Raw genomic sequence first — 24,354 nt, 5'->3', positions numbered from 1 at the left:
CTACATTTGGATCTTTTCTCACTGTGGTTCCCTGTCTGTGGTAATGAACTCAACCCACACTATCACTAAGGGCCAAAATGGCAAAAATAAACCTAAAATTAGGAAATACAAGAGAAAAAGAAGAGAGAATAATATTTATTCATGCATACTGTATGTGAGGCCCTGTGATGATGGGCACTTTGCACTCAATATGAAATTAATCCTCACAGCCTGGCTAGATAGACATGATCCTCTTTGTGTTATACTTAATCAATGCTTCTTAAACACCTACTATGCATTAGGCATTATCCTAGGCAAGGGAGTCTAAAGGTGAGTAACTACTGTTGCATTAGAAGAGACTGAAGGCAGATGTATAAACAGGTTTGCTAATCAATGTAGTAATTATTCTGATATGGGTGTACACAGTGTGCTGTGGGAACCCCAGTTAGGAAAGATCCCTTCAGCATTATAGGTCATCATCGGAGGTTAAGAACCTGCCCAGGTCACACAGTATATGAAAGTGGGGGGTGAAACCAGGTATGTCTGAATTCAAGTCTCTAATGTTACATACATAACACACACTGATGTGTTTATCTCCAAAAATCAATGAGAGGTTATACTAGAAGTTACCCTTTATTAAGAATTTCAAGTCTTAAAGAACAAAAACACACTGCCAAAATTGAATGGCAATAGGTTTAATGATATTGTTAAGATTCAGAAACAAATCCTGAAATCTCAACTTCATTCCTTAGACTCATACAGCAAATTGAAGGGCTTCCAGGCAGGCATGGTCAAAGAAACCTATAGTTAGAGGCAGGACTGCAAGCTAGAACTGAGGTGTGAGTTATCACTGGGAGATGTTAATCAAGAGGTGTGGTCAGTAGGCAAGAACCAACATTGACCAAATCACTGGCAAAATGTGTCAAAGTCACTAATAGTATAAGGCCACAGGCCTGCGAACTGGCAATGGGTTCAGAAAAGAATCAGGCAGACTAAGATGTGGTCTCCCAGAGGGCCAGAACCATACGGTTGGTTAAGCTCAACTGAGCCCTGGCCAACAGCAAAGCATATGGCTAAATCTTGGGGCGATAGAGGGTTGGTTTGAGGTAGTACAAAGAATATTATTTATAGCTAATGGATCTTCTCACTCCAATAGGCACTTATAAGCTTTTTATTTTCTTTTTCTGACCCAGTTCGGATACCAAGAATTCAGTAAATGTTAGCTACCTGCTACATGTATTAACTTATTTAATCCTCAGTCTCATAGTAACAGTATTATTATCCTCAGTTTGACAGATTATGAAACTGAGGCTTGGAGAGGTTACGAATCATACCCAAGGTCACAGCCAAAATTGAAATCTAGAAAGTTTAGCTTGAAAGCCGTGAAAATATAAAATTTATATTTAGCCTGTGTAATTTTTCACAGTTAAGGTAATGAGCAATTTATGACGGGATTTGAAAGAATTTAGCTCAGATTAAGACAGACTCACACCAGGGCCTTCTATGGAATTTTCAAAAATTATTTGCATGTTATAAAAGCAATAACTAATTCTTTTCAAGTTTTCAAAAGCACACAAGCAAAATTATTAGCTTCTTAACATAATGGTCATCTCTTTAAACCCCCTTCACTTGGAGAAAATGTTTTTAAAATTCTACCACTTATTTGTAATGCACTGACCTTGTCAAATAGCTTTTAGAAATCAGACTTATTAATTAATGAATATATAATTATTTCCTCACCTAAGTGAGGAAATTGTGTGACAAGGAAAAAACACAAATTCCTCATAATTTATTGAAGAAAAATTATTTTAAAACATCAGATATATTTGTACTTTTCAATATGATAGATAATCTGCTGCTGCTGGTAGCACCCCAGGCTCCCAAGCCAGGGTGTTGGGGAGCTGAGAGCCTCAGCCATGTGCTCCCAACATCTGCAACCAGCCCAGCAATAACCACCAATTTGCCACAGGAAACAACCTGAGCTCCTGAGCCAGGGCATTGTGGGACTAAGGGCTTCAGCCACACACCCCTGACATCTGCAACCAGCCCAGCAATGACTACCAAGCCACAGCTGGAAGCCCCCTGGTCTCCTCTGAAGGAATGAGGGGGGTGCCATGGGCCTCAACCACGACGCCCCCTTCCTCCTTCTCCCACCCTATTTCATTCCCCTTCTCCTCTTCCCCTCTCCCCCAACTGCTCTGCAACATCTTAAAATGTAAAAAAATAATAATATTAATAAACTTTAAAAAATGAATAAACAGCAATTTACAAGCTTAAAAAAATATTAACCTATTTAAATTCATTTTTTTAATATGTCCTTTGTTGTAAATATCTATTTTTCCCACTAGAACACAATAAAATCAAATAAAAAAATATTATGGATAATCTGTGTGGGCAGATATTTACCAGCTGCCTTAAATTCTTGGTTTCTTAAATCCTCTATTGTTTGAATACTGTAGTGATCTCTGCCATATTTACCCTGAGTCATTTAAAACTTGTGATAATTATTAAAACACAAAGAAAACCCATCTCCTGACTTCTGATTTTTTTTTTACTCATTAGTCATTAATTCCTACTTTAGACTAACCTTTTCATACCCACCCCATGGTAATCAGAAGTGACTTGCTGAAGTTCTAGGGAAGACATTTGATCTGCCAGCTGCTTATTCTCTTCCTCTAGAGTCTGCAGGTTTTTAGTTAATGCATTTATGTCTTCCTTTGAAAAACAAAAGGAGAAAAGAAACTACTTATGTCAGATCCAAAAATATATTATTTTAAAATGACAGTTGTAACTGTAATATGGACGGTATCTTATGCACATGTTTCCTTACATCTAAATGTGAGGATTTGATCAGTTTGATAGCTCCATGATGCTTTTAAAAACTTTTTTCTTTTTTGTTTTTTCAGCTTTTCTAGTTGTTGTCAAGAGGAGGTTTATTGCAAATTATATAGTTCATCTTTACCAGAAATGGTAGTTCTACTGGTACTTGGTATTTATTTAAATATTAATTCTCAGCCATACCCCCTCAATGTCCACATCCAGCCCAGTGACTACCACCAGGCTGCTGCCAGAAGCACCCTGGGATCCTGAGCCAGGGCAATGCAAAGCTGAGGGCCTCAGCCACACCCCACTACATTCCCATCCAGCCCAGCCATGACTGAGCTGCTGCTGGAAGCCCCCTGGGCTCCTCTGCCAAAATGAGGGGGATGCCATGGGTCTCAACCACGCCCCTGTTCCTCTTCCTCCAACCCTATCCCCCTCTTTTTCCTCTCCCCCCTCCCCCACAACTGCTCCACAACATCTTAGAATGTAAAATAATAATAAATAAAAAATGAATAAAAATTAATTCAAGCTTACAAACATAGATGCAGAAATCCTCCACAAAATATTAGCAAAGTGAATCCAGCAATATTTAAAGAGGATAACAAATCAGGATTAAGTGAAGTTTATCCTAGTAATGTGAAGCTTACTGAGCATTCAAAAATCAATTATAATTCACCACATCAACAGACTATAGAAGAAAAACCACATAACCATTTCGATAAATGCGGAAAAAATATTTCACAAAATTAACATTGATTCACAATAAGAACTTAGCAAACTCGAAGTGATTGTACAAAAATCCTACAGCTAATATTAATCTTAATGGTGAATGACTAAATTCTCTCTGAGACTGGGAAAAAGGCAAGGATATCTGCTCTCACTATTCCTATTCAGCATCATACAGGAGGCTGTAGTTGGTGCAATAAGGAAAGAAAAAGTAATAAAAGGCATTAAGATTGGAAAGGGAGAAATAAAACTACATCTGCTCACAACAGACATGATTATATAGGAAATCCCAAAGAATCTATAAAAAAAATACTATAATAAGTGAGTTTATCAAGGTTGGAAGATACAAAGTGAAATCTATTGTATGTCTATATACTAGCAATGAACCACTGGAAATTTGTATTTTTTTTAAATGCCATTTATAACAATACCAAAACAATGAAATTCTTATGTAAAAATCTAACAATCCAAAATTTAGTGTGCTGAAAATTATAAAATACTAATGAGAAAAATAAAAGACCTAAATAAAATGAAGAGCTATATTATATCCATGTATTAGAAGATTCAATATTGCTAAGATGTCAACTCTCTAATCCCAATAGAAATCCTTGAAAAAAATTTTTTTGTAGAGACCAATCAGCTCATTCTAAAATTTATATGAGGGGGCTGGCCGGTTAGCTCAGTTGGTTAGAGTTGGGTGTTATAACACCAAGGTCAAGTGTTCAGATCCCCATTCTGGCCAGCTGCCAAAAAAACACAAAAAACAAAATGAAAATAAAATAAAATAGATATAAAAAAATCAAAAGAACTAGAATAACTAAGATAATCTTTAAAAAAAAAAAAACAGCTGAAGGACTCTACCTAATTTCAAGTCTTATTATAAAACTATAGTAATCGAGAATTTGAAATTGGCAAAAGGAAAACATTTAAAGAATGGAATAGAATACGAAGTCCAGAAACAGACTCACACAGTTCAGTTATGTCTTAATTTCTTTATCATTAATTTATGGTCAACTGATTCATTTAAAGGAGAAAGGACAGTTACTTAAAAGATGCTACTGGAAGAGTGACATCAGCAAAACTGGGGAACAAGAATCTTTAAAAATCCTCTCCTCCATAAAAGCAATGAAAATACTAGTGAAAACTGATCGTCAGAGTCAACTTTTTCAGGACTGTGGAGATTAACAAGAGGTTTGCAGTAATCTATGGAGTGCTTAAACAATCAGCCAAATCTCAGTGAGAACAGTAAGCTTTGCCATGTTTTAACTTGTCCTGTCCCTACCATCCATTCTCCAACTCTGCAGTAGCTTTGAAACCCAACAGTCTGGCAGTCATTAGAGGTGTAAGAACAGGGTTGGAGCTCTTTCAAAGCCAGTTCCCAGAGAACTGTCATTATATGACCTGTCTGGTGGTCCCCTGAAAGACCCCACATGCAAGGTTGTCTTTATTTGGGCTGACTCAGAGCTCATCCAGTGCAAAAAGCCTTTTTCCCAGGGGCATATGTCAAAAACAATTAGAGGTAATCAATTAACTTTGCAGCTGCTTGAGATGGTAGGGAAGATCTGGCAAAGAGTAGGCTAACCAAAAAACTCAAAAGGAAAATGTAGGGAATGAAATGACCATAGGAGGCTTTGAAGAGCTCCTGTATATTCCTGGGAATCTAGAAATCCATGCATGTGTACAGAGTTGTGCATATGTCCAGAGCTGTGTCCACGCTCAGGAAAGAACTGAGAAGAACCGTAAATCTCACCTCTGGCAGACCTTGTGCTCTGTGCAATCAGAAATGAAGGCTAAAGGAGAGTTGTCAGCTGCCTGAATGAGCATTGTAGCCATAGTCTAAAACGCATATAATAAAACTATTGAAAAAAAGAGACAGACAATCTTGAAAGCAGAAAGACATGCGGCTCATCATGTTCAAGGGATCCTCCATAAGAATAATAGCTGATTTCTCATCAGAAATTTGAGGCAATAGGTAGTGGGATGACCTATTCAACATGCTGAAAGAAAAAGATTCAACCAAGAATTCAAAATCCAGCAAAACTATTCTTTACAAAGGAAAAGAAATTAAGACATTCCCAGATAAACAAAAATTGAAAGAATTTATATAAGGACTTTTCTTCTGGTTTAACCTCCTGAGAATGTGGCCCTTCAAAATCTCAGCCTAACGTGTGGGGTAATTTACCAGGGTCCCCATCTTTGTGGGGTCTGGACTGTGGGGCTAGAAAACATGCTGTGTAAGAAATACTTAATGAAGTTCTTTAGGTTGAAATAAAATGGTAATAGACAGTAACTGGAATCCTCATAAGAAATAAAGAGTAACAGAAGTAAAGGTAGCAACATTTGAAAAAAACGGATCACACAAAGTATGTTCTCTAGCCACAATAGCATAAAATTAGAAACCAATAAAAGAAGGAAATTGGGAAATTCACATATATGAGAAAATTTAACAACAAACTTATAAATAACAAATGGGTCATAAAAGAAATCCCAAGGGAAATTAAAGAATACTTTGACATGAATAAAAATGAAAACAGAACATAACAAAAATTATGGCATGCTGCTAAAGCATTGCAAAGAGGAAAATTAAAGCAGTAGACACCTATTTTAAGAAAGAACAATAATCTTTCAAATTAGTAGCCTAAGTTTATCTTAAGAAACTAGAAAAAGAAGAGCAAGTTAAACCCAAAGCAAACCAAAGGAATAAAATCATGCAAACTAGAGTAGAAATAAAATAGAATATAGAAAACAGCAGAGAAAAATCAATAAAACCAAAAGTTGGTTCCTTGAAAATATCAACAAAATTGACAAACCTTTAGTTGGACTAACCAACAATAAAATATAGAAGACAAAAATTACTAAAATTAGGAATAAAAGAGAGGACATTACTACTGACTTTACAGAAATAAAGATAAAAGGCTACTGTTTATGCCAACAAATTAGATAACCTAGATGAAATGGACAAATTCCTAGAAAGACTCAAACTGCTGAAAATGACTTAAGGGGGGGTAGAGAATCTAAACAGACCTATAACAAGAGACTGAATCACTAGTACGTTTTGAGCATACCTAATCAGAAAATCAAAAACCCCAAATGCTCCAAAATCCAAACTTTTTGAGTTCTAATATGACACTCAAAGGAAATGCACATTAGAGTATTTTGTATTTTGTATTTTCAGATTTAGGGTATGCAACTGCATCAAGTATCTGCAAATTTTCCAAAATCTGAAAAAAATCTGAAATAATTCTGATCTCAAGCATTTCAGATAAGGAATATTCAACCCATAATAGTCAAAAACCAGACAAACAAACAAAAACACAAAAAAAAACCTTCTCACAAAGAAATGCCCAGAACCAGATGTCTTCACTGCTAAGTGCTGTACAACATTTTAAAGAATTAACACTAATCCCTCACAAACTCTTCCCAAAAGTAGGAAAAGAGGAAGATCTTGCAAAATCATTTTAAGAGCCCAGTACTACTTGATACCAAAACCAAAGACATCACAAGAAAACTACAGAAAAATATCAATTATAAATATAGATACAATAAAAATCTCAACAAAATACTGGCAAGCCAAATCCAACAACATATAAAAGGGGTTATATACTATGACCAAGCTTAGTTCAACATTTGAAATCAATCAATGTAATATACCACAGTAACAGAATAAAGGACAAAATCCACAAAATGATCTCAACAGACACAGGAAAACATCTGAGAAAACTCAACACATTTTCATGACAAAAATTCCCAACAAACTAGAAATGGAAGGAAATCTCCTCATCTTGATAAAGAGCATTTACAAAAATCCCACAATTAACATCATACTTAATGTGGAAAAACTAAAAACCTCCCCACTAAGATCAGGAACAATACAAGGCTGTCTGTTCTCACCACTTCTACCCAACATTGCACTGGAGGTTCTAGCCAAGGCAATTACATGGGAAAAAGAAATAAAAAGCAACAAAACCAGAAAGGAAGAAGTAAAAATATCTCTATTTACAGATGATAAATCTTATATATATAAAATACACAACATATTGTATTAGGGAATTACAATACTCCTCAAATTGATCCACGATTCACTGTAAATCCCATCAAAGTTCCAACCACTTTTTTTCTGGAAATGAAAAAGCTGATCCTAAAATCCACATGGAAAACTCAAGGACCCAGAACAGCCAACAGTCTTGAAAAAAAAAAGCCGAAAGAGACACATCTTCATGTCCATACTTACTATAAAACAACAATAATCAAGACTGTGTGGTTATGGCATAAGGACAGACATATAGATCAATGGAAGAAAATTGACAGTCCAGCAATAAATCCATACATCTATGATTAATAGATTTTTTACAAAGGAACCAACACTATTCAATAGAAAAAATAATCTTTTCAACAAATGGTGTTGATGGATATTCACTCTCAGATTAATAAAGTTGAACCTCTCCCTCGCCTAACATTTGGGTTAATAAAAAGTTAACCCAAAATGGATCAAAGACCTAAATATAATATGAAAAGCTATAAAGGTTTTAAAATAAAAAAAGGTATAAATCTTTATAATCTTGGATTAGGCAACAGTTTCTCAGATGTAACACCTAAAGCATAAGCAACCAAAGAAAAAACAGATAAACTGAAGTTCAAAAAGAAATTAAAACTTCTGTGCATCAAAGGACATTGTCAATGTAAAAATACAACCCAAAGAATGGGAAAAAATATTGGAAAATCACATATCTGATAAGCATCTAGTATCCAGAATATATAAAGATCTCTTACAACTCAACAATTAAAAGACACTCCCTTTGAAAATGGGCACAGGATCTGAGTAAATATTTCTCCAAAGAAGATATATAAATGGCCAATAAGCACATAAAAGGATTCTCAACATCATCAGTCATTAGGAAAATGCAAACAAAACCACAATCAAGTACCACTTCTCACCTATTAGGATGGCTACAATCAAAAAACAAAAAATTACAAGTGTTGGTGAGGGTGTGAAGAAATTGGAACACTTGCACATTGCTGGTGGGAATGTAAAATGGTTTAGTGCTGTGGAAAACTGGTGATTCCTCAGAAAGTTAGACATAAGATTACCACGTAGCCCAGAAATTCCACTCTTAGGTGTATATATTTCCCAAAGAATTGAAAACAGGTACTCAAATACATGTACATAAAAGCTCATGGCAGCACTTATCACAACAGCCAAAAGGTGAAAACAGTGCAAATGTCCATCAACAGATAAACAGATACGCGCGCGCGCACACAAACACACACACACACACACACACACACACACACACACACACACACACACACACACACACACCCCACCCCCCACACAAAATATTGCTCAACCATAAAAAGGATTGAAGTACTGGTACATACTACAATGTGGATGAACCTCAGCAATATTATGCTGAGTGAAAGAAGCTGGACACAAAAGATCCCATAATGTATATAATATTTACATGAAATATCTAGAATATGAAGATTCATACAAACAGAATACAGATTGGTGGTTGTCAGGGACTGGGAGGAGGGAATGAGGAGTGATTGCTTAATGCGTACAGGGTTTCCTTTTGGGGTGCTAAAATATTTTGTAATTAGATAGAGGTGGTGGTTGCACAACATTGTGAATGTACTAAATGCTGAATTGCTTACTTTAAAATGTTAATTTATTATGTGAATTTCACCTCAATTAAGAAAAAAACACAATGAGATACTTCACACCAACTATGATGGATACTAAAAAAATGTGGACAATAACAAAGTGGTGAGGATGTGGAGATACTGGAATTCTCATACATGACTGGTGAGACTGTAAAATGGTGCAGCCACTTTGGAAAACAGTTTGGTAGTTTCTTAAAATGATGAACAGAATTACCCAGTAGTTCCACTTCTAGGATATACTTAAAACAATTAAAAACATATGTTCGTAAGAGAGTTCAAGATGGCTCACTAGAGGTACCCAGCTCTTGCCTCTGACACAAAGAAAGCTCAAAACAACAAACATAATCACACGTTCAAAAGAGTATCTAGGAGAAAAGGCTAGAATTCAGCAAACAGTGAAGAAGACTCTGAGGGTCAAAAACTTGGAATGACAACACAGAAAGACAAGTGCAGTGCCCAACTTGGACTGGCTTGGAGCCAGGAAAGATTCCTTACTGTGGTGAAAAGGTAAGCAAAAAATCCCTAACAGACCACACTCCCACAACGAATGCCTACCATCACAGCTATAAAAGAAACACAAAGCCCTTTCAGGCTATGAGCCCAGAATAGGGAGCTGCATGGAGCCTGCATGACTGCATTATTCCTGAGAGGAAATTCACACTGAGCCCCCTCATTCCCTGGGACCCAGGCTGTAGTAGCATATGGCCTTTTGGGGATCAGGGCCAACACCAGACTGCATTTTGCCCTCGGTCCCAAAAGCCTCCAGAATCTACACATCCCTAAGGACATTCTGACATCCCATCACACCATGACTCTGACACCCAGGTCTACACAGCACCCTGCGCCCCCAGGAACAGATGGTCCAGCACAGTGAGGGGGCCACCCCCATAACACAAAAGTAGCCAATATTCATACTTTTCAGGGCCTGAGAGCTGACCAGCTGGGCCTTCTGCCACAAATCCTGCTCCCTTTAGTGGAGCACCCACATGCCTCTCCTGAAGGTATAAAGTCCCATCCGTGGTTTCAGTGAATCTGCCCAGAGCCACCCACTCCAGCTGAGGAACTGCAGAGCTCTCCAGAGCTCTCTTGGGGGTACAGGGTCCTGCCTGCAACTGCAACAACCCTGCCCAGAGTGGCCCACTCCAGCTGATAATCTGCAGAATGTCCCAATGCCTCTCCCAGGGGCCCAAGTTCTTACCCGCAACCATGGCATCCTTGCCCAGTGTTGCCTATTCCAGCTGAGGAAATGGATAAATTTCTCGACACATACAATCTACCAATACTGAATCAAGAAGAAACAGAAAACATGAACAGACTAATAACGAATAAGAAGACTGAATCAGTAATCATTAGTCTCCCAAGAAAGAAAAGGCCAGGCCCAGATGGTTTCACTGCTGAATGCTACCAAACTTTTCAAGAAGAATACTAATTCTTCTCAAATTACTCCAAAAATTGAAGGTGAGGAAATTCTTCCAAACTACTTCTATGAGGCTAGCATCACCCTAACACCAAAATCAGAAAAAGACACAATGAAAAAAGAAAACTACAGGCCAGTATCCCTGATGAACATAGGTGCAAAAATTCTCAACAAGATACTAGCAAACTGAATTCAACAGCATATCAAAAAGATTACACAACACGATCAAGTGGGATTGATTTCAGGTTTTCAAGGAAATTTCAACATACACAAATAAATAAATGTGATCCATCACAAAAATGGAGGACAAAAACGATATGATCTTCTCAATAGATGCAGAAAAAGCATTTAATAAAATCCAACACTATTTCATGATAAAAACAAAAAACAAAAAACTCTTAACTTCAGTATAGATGGAAAGTATCTCAACAAAAGCCATACAGGACAAACCCACCGTTAATATCATACTGAACAGTAAAAAGTTAAAAACTGTTCCTTTAAGAACAGGAACAAGATAAGGATGCCCACTTTCACCACTCTTATCATCACAGTACTGGAAGTCTAAGCCAGACCAATTAGACAAGAAAAAGAAAGGGCATCCAAAATGGAAAAGAGGAAGTCAAACTGTCCCTTTTTGCTGGTGACACAATCTTACATATAGAAAAATCTTAAGACTTCACCAAAACAGATGTAGAACTGAACAACAAATTCAGTAAAGTTGCAGGATACAAAATTAATACACAAAAATCAGTGGCATTTCTACACAACAATGAACAAGCTGGAAAAGAAATTAAGAAAGTAATCCAATTTACAATAGCTACAAAACAAATAGAATACCTAAGAATAAAATTAACCAAGGAGATAAAAGATTTCTACAATGAAAAATACAAGATGCTAATTAAAAAATTAAAGAGGACACAAAAAAATGGAAAGACATGTTCTATGTTCATGGATTAAAAGAATTAATATTGTCAGAAAGACCATACTACCCAAACCAATATATAGATTCAGTGCAATTCCTATCAAAATACTAATAATATTTTTTCATAACAGTAGGAAAAAAAACTCTAAAACTCATATGGAACCACAAAAGACCATGCAATCCTGAGCAAAAAGAACAAAGATGAATGAATTACACTACTAGACTTCAAAGTATACTACAAAGCTATAGTAATCAAGACAGAAAGGTAGTGGCATAAAAATAGACATATGGACTAATGGAACAGAAAAGAAAATGTAGATATAAATCCATGTACCTACAACTAACTGATTTTTCACAAAGGTGCCAAGAACATATGTTGGAGAAGGAACAGTCTCTTCAATAAATGGTGCTGGAAAACTCAACATAGTTGAGTTAGTGAGTTAGTTATTAGCTGAGTTAGTGAGTTAGTTATTAACATGAAAGTATGGTCAGATATATTAATGTAAAAAGCAGGAACTAAAGGGTATGATCATTTGTGGTGTTTTTTTTTTTAACTGGACATTTATATGCAAAGAAAGAAACTGGACCCCTATCTTTCACCATATACCAAAATCAACTCATTATGAATTAAAGACTTAACTGTAAGACTTAAAACTATAAAGCTACTAGAAGAAAATAAAGGGCAAACACTCAAAGACATTAGTCTGGGCAAAAATTTCCTGGAGAAGACTGCTAAAGCATAGGCAATGAAAGCAACAGCAGACAAATGGGATTATATCAAACTAAAAACCTTCTGAATACTATAGAAAACAACCAACAGAGTAAAGAGGCAACCAGCAAAATGGGAAAAAATATTTGCAAACTGTTTATCCAACAAAAGATTAATATCCAGAATATACAAGGAATTCCAACAACTCAACAGCAAAAAGCCCAAATAATACCATTAAAAAATGGGCAAATTCCACCCACCCATGTGGAAGTGGCATAAAAATAGATACCATCAATCTGCCCACCTGGCACCAGACATCCAGCTGCCTACATAGTCCCAGCCACCACAATGACCTGCATGGTCCCACCCGCACATGTGGGCTCAGCCATCCAGCCACCTAAGCAGCCTGAGCCATGTGGCTTCTCATATGGCTCCCACTCACCAGCCTGGGCCCAGCCACACACACAGCCCCAGTCACTGACTTAGCTGTCAGTGTCCCTCAGAAATACTGAGTCTACCCAGAACTACTAAGCCTACCCAGAACAACTGAGTCTATCTAGAACAACTGAGTCTACCCAGAACGGCTGAAACTACTGAGTTTACCCAGAACCAAAATTAAAACACCCCACCCAGTAGGCAATATATAAAAATCTATAGGAAGGAGTCTCTCTCCTCAAAAGCCACCCCAGAGTAATAGAAGAAGCAACTACCAAAAGACTAGGCATCAACATAGGGATACTAGAATTCACTATAATTTTCAAATACCAGATGCCATACAACAGGAAACCCTTGATATGTCTGAAAGGGAATTCCAAGAAACAATCTTAAAGAAACTCAGTGAGATAGAAGAAGACTCAGACAATACAATGAAATGAGAAAATCAACCCAGGCTTTCAAGGAGGAAAGTTACAAAGAGATAAATATTACAAAAATGTAGAAGAACTCCAGGTACTGAGTGACTCATTCAACAAAATAAAAACTACAATTGAGAGTGTAAGCAGCAGGCTAGAGCAAGCAGAAGAAAGAATTTCTGATCTTGAAGACAGTCTTTTTTGAAATAACCCAAGCAGACCAAAAAAAGAGAAAAGAAAAAAGAATTTAAAAAAAGTGAAGAAAATCTAAGAGAGCTAGCAGACCACTTTAAGTACACAAACATCTGAATCATGGGTGTTCTGGAAAGGGAGGAGAAAGGAAAAGGCATTGAAAACATATTCAATGAAATAACAGTGGAAAACTTCCCAGATATTGGTAGAGATACAGACTTCCAAAACCAAGAGGCTTAAATATCCCCAAACAGATTCAATCCAAAAAGGTTGTCTCTGAGATACACTGTAGTCAAACTGTGAAAAGTCAAAGTCAAAGAGAGTATCCTAAAAACAGCAAGAGAAAAGCATCAAGTCACCTATAAGGGAATCCCAATCAGACTAACAGCAGATGTCTCATCAGAAACCCTACAGCCAGAAGAGAATGGGATAATATACTCAAAGTACGAAGAGAAAAATTTATCAGCCAAGAATACTATACCAGGCAAGGATATCCTTCAGAAGTGAAGGGGAGATACTGCATTCCCCCAACAAACAAAAGCTGTGGGAGTTTACCACCACACAACTAGCTCTACAAGAAATCCTGAAGGGAGTTCTGCACCTGAAACCCCCAAAGTGATAATCACCACCATGAATACATGAGAAAGAACAAACACCACAGGTAAAACAGATGAGAAAGAGAAAGAAACTATATCACACCACCTCAAAAAGCCAATTAATACCGATGACAAACAATAAAAGAGAAAGAAAGGAACAAAAGATATTTCAATCAACAATAAGAGAGCAATTAAATGTCAGGAGTAAGACAATACCTTTCAATAACAACCCTAAATGTAAATGGATTAAATTCCCTCACTCAAAACACACAGACTGACTGATTGGAATAAAAAGCTAGACCCAACTATATGCTGTCCACAAGAGACTCACCTCATCCATAAAGACACACACAGACTAAAATTGAAGTGATGGAAAAAGGTATACCATGCAAATGGAAATGAAAAATGAGCAGGAGTAGCTATCCTTATATAGGATAAAATAGACTTTAAGCCAAAGACTGTAAAGAGAGACAAAGAAGGCCATTATATAATGAAAAAGGATCTATCCAGCAATCATAACAGTCATAAATATATATGCACCCAACACTGGAGCACCCAGATATACAAAGCAAATACTATTAGTTCCAATGAAAGAGACAGGCCCCAATACAATAATACAAGTTGGGGACCTGAACACACCTCTCTCAATATTGGAAAGATCATCTAGGCAACAAATCAACAAAGAAACACAGGATTTAGACTATACTTTAGACCAAAAAGACTTGGCAGAAATCTACAGAACTTTTCTTTTCATCCAACAACTATAGAATATACATTCTTCTCATCAGCACATGGAACATTCTCCAGGATAGAACATATGTTAGGTCACAAATCAAATCTCAACGAATTTTAAAAAACTGAAATCATTTCAGGTTATCTTTTCAGACCACAATGGATTAAAACTAGAAATCAGTAACATGTCAAACTCTGGAAACTATATACACACACAGAAATTAAACAACATGCTCCTGAATGAACTATAGGTCCAAGAAGAAATTAAACAGGAATCAAAAAATTTCTTAAAACTAATGAAAATAAAAACACGTCATACCAAAACCTGTGAGATACAGCAAAAGCCATACTAAGAAGGAAGTTTATTGCAATAAATGCTTACATCAAAAGAATAGAAAGATTTCAAATAAACAACCTGACAATACGTCTCAAAGAACTAGGAAGACAAGAACAATCCAATCCCAAAATTAGTAGACAGAAATAATAAAGATCAGAGTAAAACTAAATGAAATAGAGACCCCCAAAATGATACAAAAGACCAATGGAACAAAAAGTTGTTTTTACAGAAGGTAAACAAAATAGAAAAACCATTAGCTAGGGTAACTAAAAAAAAGAGGAGAGAAAAGCCAAATAACAAAAATTGGAAATGAAAGATGAGACATTACAACTGACACCACAGAAATGCAAAGAATCAATAGAGACTATTATAAACAATTACATGCCAACAAATTTGAAGCCCTGGAGGAAATGGATAAATTTCTGGACACATACAAACTACTGAGACTGAACCAAGAAGACACAGAAAACCTGAAGAGACCTATAACAAGCAATGAGACTGAATCAGCTATCAGCAGATTCCCAACAAAGAAAAGCCCAGTACTGGATGGCTTTATTACTGAATTCTACCAAACCTTTAAAGAGGAATTAATACCGATTCTCTTCAAACCATCCCAAGAAACTGAAATACAGGCCACTCTCCCAAACTCATCCCCAAACCAGACAAAGATATAACCAAAAAAGAAAACTAAAGGCCAATATCTTTGATGAACATAGACACAAAAATTCTAAACAAAATATTAGCAAACAGAATACAGCAACACATCAAAAAATATTATGCAGCATGATCAAGTGGGATTCATCCCAGAGATGCAAGGATGGCTCAACATAGACAAGTCAATTAATGTGATACACCACATCAACAAAATCAAGAACAAAAACCATATGATTATCTCAATAGACAGAAAAAGCATTTGACAAAATGCAACATCCCTTCACAATGAAGACTCTGAGCAAATTAGGTACAGAAGGAATATATCTCAATACAATAAAATCCATATGTAACAATCCCACCACCTATATCATGCTGAATGGGGAAAAGCTGAAAGACTTTCCCTTAAGAACAGGAAGAAGACAAGGATGCCCACTATCATCACTTCTATTTAACATAGAACTGGAAGTACTAGCCAGAGCAATCAGGCAAGAGAAAGAAAATAAAAGGCATCCAGATTGGAAAAGACAAAGTCAAACTGTCCCTATCTGCAGATGATATGATCTTATATAGAGAAAAACCAAAGATTCTACCAAAAAGCTCTTAGAGCTGATAAACAATTTCATTAAAGTTGCAGGATACAAAATCAACACACAAAAATCAGTAGCTGTACTCCAACAATCAACTAGAAGAAAAAGAAATGATGAAAGCTAAGCCATTTACAATAGTCACCAAAAAAATAAAATACCTAGCAATCAATCTAACCAAGGTAAATTGATTATACAATGAGAACTACAAATCACTGCTGAATGAAGTTAAAGAGGACACGAAAAATGGGAAGACATTCTATGTTCTTGGATTGGAAAAATCAACATTGTGAAAATGTCCATACTACCCAAAGCAATCTACAGATTCAAAGCAGTCTCCATCAAAACACATGATATTCTTCACAAAAATTAAAACAAACAAACAAACAATCATATGGAACAACAAAATACCCTGAATAGCCAAAGCAATCCTGGGAGGGAGGGAGGGAGGGAGGGAGGGAAGGAAGGAAGGAAGGAAGGAAGGAAGGAAGGAAGGAAGGAAGGAAGGAAGGAAGAAAACTGGAGGCATTATACTACTTGACCTTAACTTATAATACTACAAAGCTATAGTAACCAAAACAGCATGGTATTAGCATAAAAACAGACACTTGAACCAATGGAACAGAATACAGAACTCAGAAATCAACCCATATACTTACAGCCAACTGATCTTTGACAAAGGCATCAATCACATACACTGGGGAAAAGACTGCCTCCTCAATAAATGGTGCTGGGAAAACCAGACATCCTTAAGTAGAATGAAACTAGAGCTGTACCTCTGCTCTATAACAAAATCAACTCACAATGGACTAAAGGCTTAAATATGAGACCGGAAACTATAAAAATCCTGAAAGAAAATACAGGGGAAACACTTCAGGAAGTAGGAATCGGCAAAGACTTTACGAATAAGACTCCAAAAGCACAGGCAACAAAAGAAAAAATAAACCAATGGGATTATATCAAACTAAAAAGCTTCTGCACAGCAAAAGAAACAATTAATGGAGTGAAAATACAACCTACAGAATAGGAGAAAATATTTGCCAACCATGCATCCAACAAGAGATTAATATCCAGAAAATACAAAGAACTCAAACAAGAGTAAAAAAGCAAATCCTTCTACACTGTTGGTGGGATTGTAAATTAGTGCAGCAATTATGGAAAATAGTATGATGTTCACCAAACAACTACAGATAGAACTTCCATACGACCCAGCCATTCTATTGCTGGGTGTATACCCAAAGGAATGTTAAATCATCATGTTAAAATGATACCTGCACTCCCATGTTTATTGTTTATTGCCACGGCCAAGAGTTGGAACCAACCTAAATGTCCATCAATGAACCACTGGATGAGGAAATGTGATGTATACACTCAATGGAATACTACTCTGTCATAAAAAATAATGAAATTCTGCCATTTGCAGCAACATGGATGAACTTAGAGAAAATTATATTAAGTGAAATAAGCCAGGCACAGAAAGAGAAATACCACATGTCCTCACTTGTAAGTGGGAGTTAAAATAATAATAATGAAAAAAAAAGATACAAAAATCAAAATAATACAATGAACTTTCAAAAGGAGAGAACAGAACTGAGGCTACCAGAGCTGGGAAAGGGGAATTATCTTTCAGTCCTGTGAACTTACACTTAGCCTACATTAAGACAAATGAAATAAGACAAGCAAAGTAGTAATGCTATGTTTTTATCCCAGACATTCACAGTATTTGCCTTAGCAATGTAACATTCACTAACATTTTAAGCAAAAAGCATTAATGAATTTAATAGTAGCTATCAATTTTCCCAATTTTAAGAAACATATTTGAGGCCAAATTGATACCAGCAAAGTCCTTGCCACAGGGAGTCAGCTTTACTCAAGAATTTTTAGGGTGGACTATTTTCATATTACCACATATCAATGGCTAAACCAGAGGCGGAACCTGCCAGCTTGGTGGTAACTGTATTTGAACTCAGGCTCAGTTTAGCTTTACTCCTCTCTCCAATTCTTAAATTTAAAGTTCACATGTATATATGATAATACAAATGATATTTGGCCAAGCCAGAAGCCAAGATACAGTCAAGGCCTGATGACTCTACCCGACCCCTATGGCTGGATTTCTTGTTTGGGGTAAGCTTATACTCCTTGATACTCCTGATATATTCTCTAGATAACAGTGATACATATCTTTACTCTCTTGAAATTTGAAACCTAAATAGCAATGTTTTAAAGATTGATTTCTGTTTTATTTTGATAAGGATTTTATTTGTTTCTCTGGACATACTACCTTGTTAGAAAGGGTACCTCGAAGATAAAATGGCAGGTGCTCATAGGTACGTAAGAAGCCTATGCTAGCTTTTTTAAAAAAACAGCATTGTCAGCAGTCATCCCCCTTTCCTCTCACAGGCCCATTAGCTCACTCTCAGGGGAATTCCTGGCTAAAATACTCAGTGAACACAAGGGCCAGTAGCAGTGACAACTCACTGGCAAAGCACAGTTGCTCAATAAGCAGTCTCCAGAAGCAATCTTCAGCTGCAGTAACTGGAGTGCTCTGAGTGGCATCCAGCTTCATGGCTCCTTTTCCCCCCACGTATTTGTACTCAACAAAATCACCCATCTCCTCATTAAGATAAGCTGATACACTAGGAAACGAAATATAGAGAAATGTCAACAAATAAAATGGAGAATACCTTGTTCTTAGCTAATTCCTTTTCCAAACTGCATTTTTCTTCTGCTATTTCTTTTTCTGTTGTATTAACCTGGGAAGGGAAAAGAAATGGGTCAATTTTACAGCAGCTGATAGGCTCTACTAGAACAGACACATCCTGCCCATTAATACCTACACTGCAGAGATAGCAAATCCTCTCAGAAAAAGGGCCAATCAGGGAGTCTCTGAGGCAGAGCAGACTTCACAAATAGCCCTGAAATTAGAAAGACACGTCTGCATGTCAGACTCTGCTCATTCCCTCCTAACTAGGAAGACAGGGCTGTTCCCCTTTCACCTCTACTGTCCCACTCCCTCAGGGGAAATCAATTTTTTAAATGTGAACCCTTAAGTAACATGAGGATGTGTGAATTATTAGTTAACATTCACTAATGCTGAAAAAGGGTATACTGTACCACTTGGTATAGACTACTTCACATGCTAAAAAGCCCAGATTAGCCATCTAAAGATTTCTTTATGGGCAACTCCGACAAAATGCATTTGGGTTTTATTTCTTTTCTTGACTTTTGCACTTAGAGTACAATTATAAAACGACCTCACCACACCATAACCAGGAGACAGTGCAAATCTGCTTCTACCTACCTCTTTCTCAAGTCTTTCTTTCTCCTCTAGTAGAGACTTCTTCTCTTGCATTGATGCTTCCAATTCACATCGCAATCTTGCAATAGTTGATTCTAGCAGCTCTTTGTGCACAGTTGTCCTCTTCTCAGCATCCTTTGCTTTCTGGATACACTGGTTATGCTCAAGGATTAAATGGTCCCTGCAGAAAAAGAACGAGGAGATATGAAAGCAAAATGAGAGTTCTACTTTAACAGAAAGAGTGATTAATTGTTCTTATGGAACATATATCTTGCTTGAGAGCAGTTACTAAGATGTTCTGACAAAACTAGTTTCTTGAGGGCAGCGTCTTTATTTTATCTTTGCAGCTGGCAGCTGGCCCAGCAAATGCAGAATTAAACATTTTCACTAATGGTATAAAATACATATGCAAGAACAAAAGATGCATAAGAAGTTGCCCATAATTTACTTACAGATGTGCTTGGAGTTGGTTTTTCTCATTCTGAACAGTCTGTAGTTCACCTGTGATACTGGCATGGGCTGCATCCAGCAGTAAGTTTTGTTCTTGAAATGTCTGTGTCATCATTTTCTGCTCTACCTGAGTATCAGGATTAATATTACAAACTGAGATGACAGAAAGTCATTTGATACGGTGTCATTTGTAGGGAACTGATCAAAGACACCAAACTAACTTACTAATTTCCATAAATAAAAGCTCTTTTTAAAATAATTTATTTTAATATCCAGATTTATCTTTGTCCTGCCCTGAGCTATTATTCTATCATTTTATGGTTCTACTAGTCAACACTCAAGATGCAATATTTACCTAGCCTGCTGAAAAATTTGTAAAACTCCTAATACCAACATATTTTTAAAGATAGAAAATTATATTAAGAATATTTTTAGTATTTTTAAATTTTTATATGATACTTTAAAAAGTAAAACAGTATACATGTATATAAATATAAAGTGAAAATATCCCTTCATCTCCATCTATACCTCCCTCCAAATAATCCCACTCTGTAGGTATAATCACGTGTAATAGTTTGGTGTGAATTCTTTTGAGAATATCTTAAATTGCACTCAGACACTGTTATGGTAGAATCACTATAACTATTTTGCACAATTTATTTTTTCTTGCTCACCATTTTTGAATTATCAAAATATAACATTTTTATACACACATACCCCAATCTACAATCCATGAAGTTTTTGCAAATACAGTACATATTATAAATTGCTTTTGTAAACACATTTAAAAACACTTCTATTTTAACAATATTTGATTGCAAAGCAAACTTTCACACATTCTCAACTTGGAAAACTGGGATCCCACTTGTGTTATATTCCAAAATTTTGAAATGTTTGTGACAGTGTTACATATGTGACTCAGGCCACTAAATGGTAAGTCCACAAAAGTAGGGATTTTTGTTTTGTTCATTGCTATCATCCTATACAGATCTAGTATCATACTTGCACAGAGTAAACACTAAATATTTGTTGAATTAATGAAAAATACTTTTGAGTATTTGTTACGTGCAAAACACATTAAGCACTATGAGAAATAACAAAGATATATAAGGCAATGTCTTTGCTTCTAGGAAGCTCACGATGTAATACAGAAAATGAACCATGCACATAAATTACAACTAGAGAATGCAGAATAGGGAGGCAGCATAAGTAATAATTAAAACATTGACTCCAGACTCAACGTAGGTTTAAATCCAGCTCTACTCCTTACTAGCTTGGTGACTTTGGACATGTTAATTAACTTCTTTAAACCTCATTTTTCTTATCTATAAAATGAGGATAATAAATATTCTTTTACATAATGGCTGCTATAATTAAAGGAGGTAGTATATGTAAAATACTTAGTGCAATGCTTGATATATAGTAAGTGTGATTTTAAAATGTATAGAGACAGACCTATTATTATAATTGTCTGCTTAGAGTCCTAGGAATAGAGGTTGAAAGGGAAAACTCATCCTTTTAGGTTGAGATGATCAATCTCCCTGATGAAAGTGAGTTTTAAAGAATTAATAGAATTTCAAATAGTTCAAGTAAAGACCATTCTCAGCAAACAGAATGGCATAAGTGAAATGGAAAATCACAGGGTGTTTGGGGAAAAGGTAAGTACTTTAGGGTCAGTCATAATTGTTCTCCATGATTATATAAATAATGGGACAGCTAATTACTTTTCCTAAAGTAATGATACTTGAGAAGAAAGCATTAAAAAGCACTGAGTATAAGGCCATATCATTCCTCTGATGAAAACCGAAAACCACTAATCAAAAAATTCAGCAATTTTGGGGGAATTTATTGTTACAATATTTCATTTATCCAGTTGATCATGCACATTTACCAATCTCTCAGCCAGGGTGGCTTTCTGCTGACTCTATCAGAAGTTCACTAGTGTTAAATGAATACCTGCAGAATGACTTGATGGTCAGCAATGATTCTGGCTTTTTCCATACTAACAGTCTGAAGCATGCAGTTCAGCTCTGAACACTTTTTAGTCAGTTGGTCATTCAAAACCTAAGACAGCATATACAGCAAGTCATAGGTCCCTCCAATAAAAATTTATTGTCACTTATGTATCATTATTTTTAATGACTGCATATTATCTCACTATATGTGTAAACCTAATTTATTTAACCTATCTTCAATTGACATTTCATTAGTTTATAAAATGCTTTCAAATATTTGGAGTCAACACCCTAAATAATTCCAAATTAAAAGGAGAGAGCATCTGAGGCATATGGCATTTTACTGACCTTCTGTTCTTCATAATTTTGAACACTGATCAATTAGAGCAAGACATCTGCAGAGTGAAATTTACAATGTAGGTGCCTAGCCAATATTATAGAACTCCATTCCCATAATTAGATGATAAGCATTCAGAATTGTTTAGCAGATAACACAAAATACCTAAGCTTCTTCAACTACAAGAAGCTTCTACCAACTACAGTATTCATAAAAGCAAAATATAGATGATTTTACTATCATAAGATTAATTTTTCAATATAAAACAAAAACCTTTTGTACTACAGATCTATTGTACATGTAGTTAGTTAATAATTCTTGTCTTTTGATATTTTGTAATTTGTATTCTTGTGAAAAATATTTATCTTAATTATGTTACTTTTGCAAGGTAGATTTAGCATGGATCTTATGTTTTAATGAACGAGCTCTTCAAGGAAAAAGACAAATAACTTTGAAGGAGTAATAGGAAAAAAATACAAAAAATAAAATGGTAACAAAGAAAATATAAATGAAAGATTATCTAGCAAGCATCGTAAGTGGTATGATAGTACAGTAGTTAAAAACATATTCAGGACATGTTAAAGTCATAACCAGACGTACAAACTATTCATCAAGGAATATCCGGGTGTAAGACAGGAGAACTCTTGCTCCTTGAACAGAAGTAGCTAATTTTCTTTAGAGTCAGCTTACCTGAGCTCAAATTCCAACTCTGCCACTTACTAGCAAAGTTACTGAACCTCTGTATATCAGTTCCTTTATCTTTAAAATGTGAATAATATTTTCTATTTCATAGCACTATTACAAGAATTAAAATTTGTTAGTTACATAAGGTACTTAAAATTGTTCCTGAAATGTGGCATAGGTTCGGTAAAAATATTAACTACTATTAGTATAGGAAGAGTAGTTGTAGTTATTGTTATTATTTTATAAAAGAACAATTTTATCTTGCTTTTCCTTTATTATAAAGGGCACAGCAATGCAATGATTCTAACATTGACATAATCGAATTGTACCAATAGAAAAGTTATTTTAAGTGATAAACACTACAAGGGGTCTTCAAAATATTCATGGAAAGATTTGTATTATCTTTTAACTCTATTTTTCCATTAACTTCTTGAAGTACCCTTGTATTTTATTGGGTCCTGTGATAAATAACTCGTTTGTCTGCATATTTGGTGACTATTCTTAATATACATGCATATATATATGTTTTTTAATATATATAACATCAGCTACATTTGGGGACCATCATCCTGTAGAAAATGATTACACATAACTGCAAGGTCCAGCAAACCATTTCCTAGGTTCCTACTGTGCTATATGCTATAGAGGTTACAAAGAAAGTGTAAGACATAGCCCTTGCTATTGAACTCCTTACAAGTTCATTATGGAAGACAAAAAAGGTAGGGGCTGGCCGATTAGCTCAGTTGGTTAGAGCATGGTGGTGATAACATCAAGGTTCAGGTTTCAATCCCTGTAGTGGCCAACCACCAAAAAAAAAAAAAAAAAAAAGTATATATTTAATGAGTAAATTAAAAAGCAAATAAAGGCAAAGTATAAATTAGTGCATAATTTAGTGGAACATCTTGTATACCTATGTGTCATAGGAATTTGGAGAGTGAAAAGAGAAATGTAACTAATCTAATAATGCTGCTTAGATGAAGAAAGTCTTATGGAAATAAAAAATTGAAAAGTAGAGAGGGTATAAATTTATATAATCAAATTAATCTTTGTTCTTCAATTGAACAACATTAAATAATATATAAAAACTAGAGAAATGGTGAAGATTTACCTGTGCTTTTTCTGATGCTTCATGAAGGGACATTATTTCAGATCTCAAACATGCATTTTCTTCGTGTTCCTTGTTGAAAGATATCTGCATATTCTAAAGGGGGGAAAAAAGAATTACTCTCTTTTTCACACTAAGAGATAGTACATGTATTTCTATAAAAATACCTGCTCTGTATTTTGGACAGTACCAGTTCATGTTCTAATGATATACACATATAAGCATCGTCTAAAATTTTAAAACAGAATCTTGATATCTTCAACTCCCAAACTTCTTTTTATTCCTAATTTGTCAAAACTGTTTATTTAAAACAACAAGATATCACTACACTAACCTATT

General features: G+C 35.6%; 1 protein-coding gene across 1 annotated transcript in view; it reads right to left on the bottom strand.

The window, feature by feature from the left end:
• Positions 1-24,051, bottom strand: part of CCDC150 (coiled-coil domain containing 150) — a 54,684-nt gene extending 30,633 nt beyond the window's left edge. The window contains exons 1-6 of the mRNA XM_063074880.1: positions 24,019-24,051; positions 21,891-21,998; positions 19,937-20,061; positions 19,488-19,665; positions 18,871-18,939; positions 2,581-2,694 (exon numbers count right to left, since the gene is read on the bottom strand). Of these exons, the coding sequence (XP_062930950.1) occupies positions 2,581-2,694; positions 18,871-18,939; positions 19,488-19,665; positions 19,937-20,061; positions 21,891-21,998; positions 24,019-24,051 (627 nt within the window). The remainder of the gene's footprint in view (positions 1-2,580; positions 2,695-18,870; positions 18,940-19,487; positions 19,666-19,936; positions 20,062-21,890; positions 21,999-24,018) is intronic.
• Between the last annotated feature and the right edge of the window lie 303 nt (positions 24,052-24,354).

The sequence above is a fragment of the Cynocephalus volans genome, chromosome 1 (assembly GCF_027409185.1).
Source record: "Cynocephalus volans isolate mCynVol1 chromosome 1, mCynVol1.pri, whole genome shotgun sequence".
In the NCBI taxonomy this organism is placed as follows: domain Eukaryota; kingdom Metazoa; phylum Chordata; class Mammalia; order Dermoptera; family Cynocephalidae; genus Cynocephalus; species Cynocephalus volans.
This window is presented reverse-complemented; position numbering and strand designations above follow the sequence as displayed.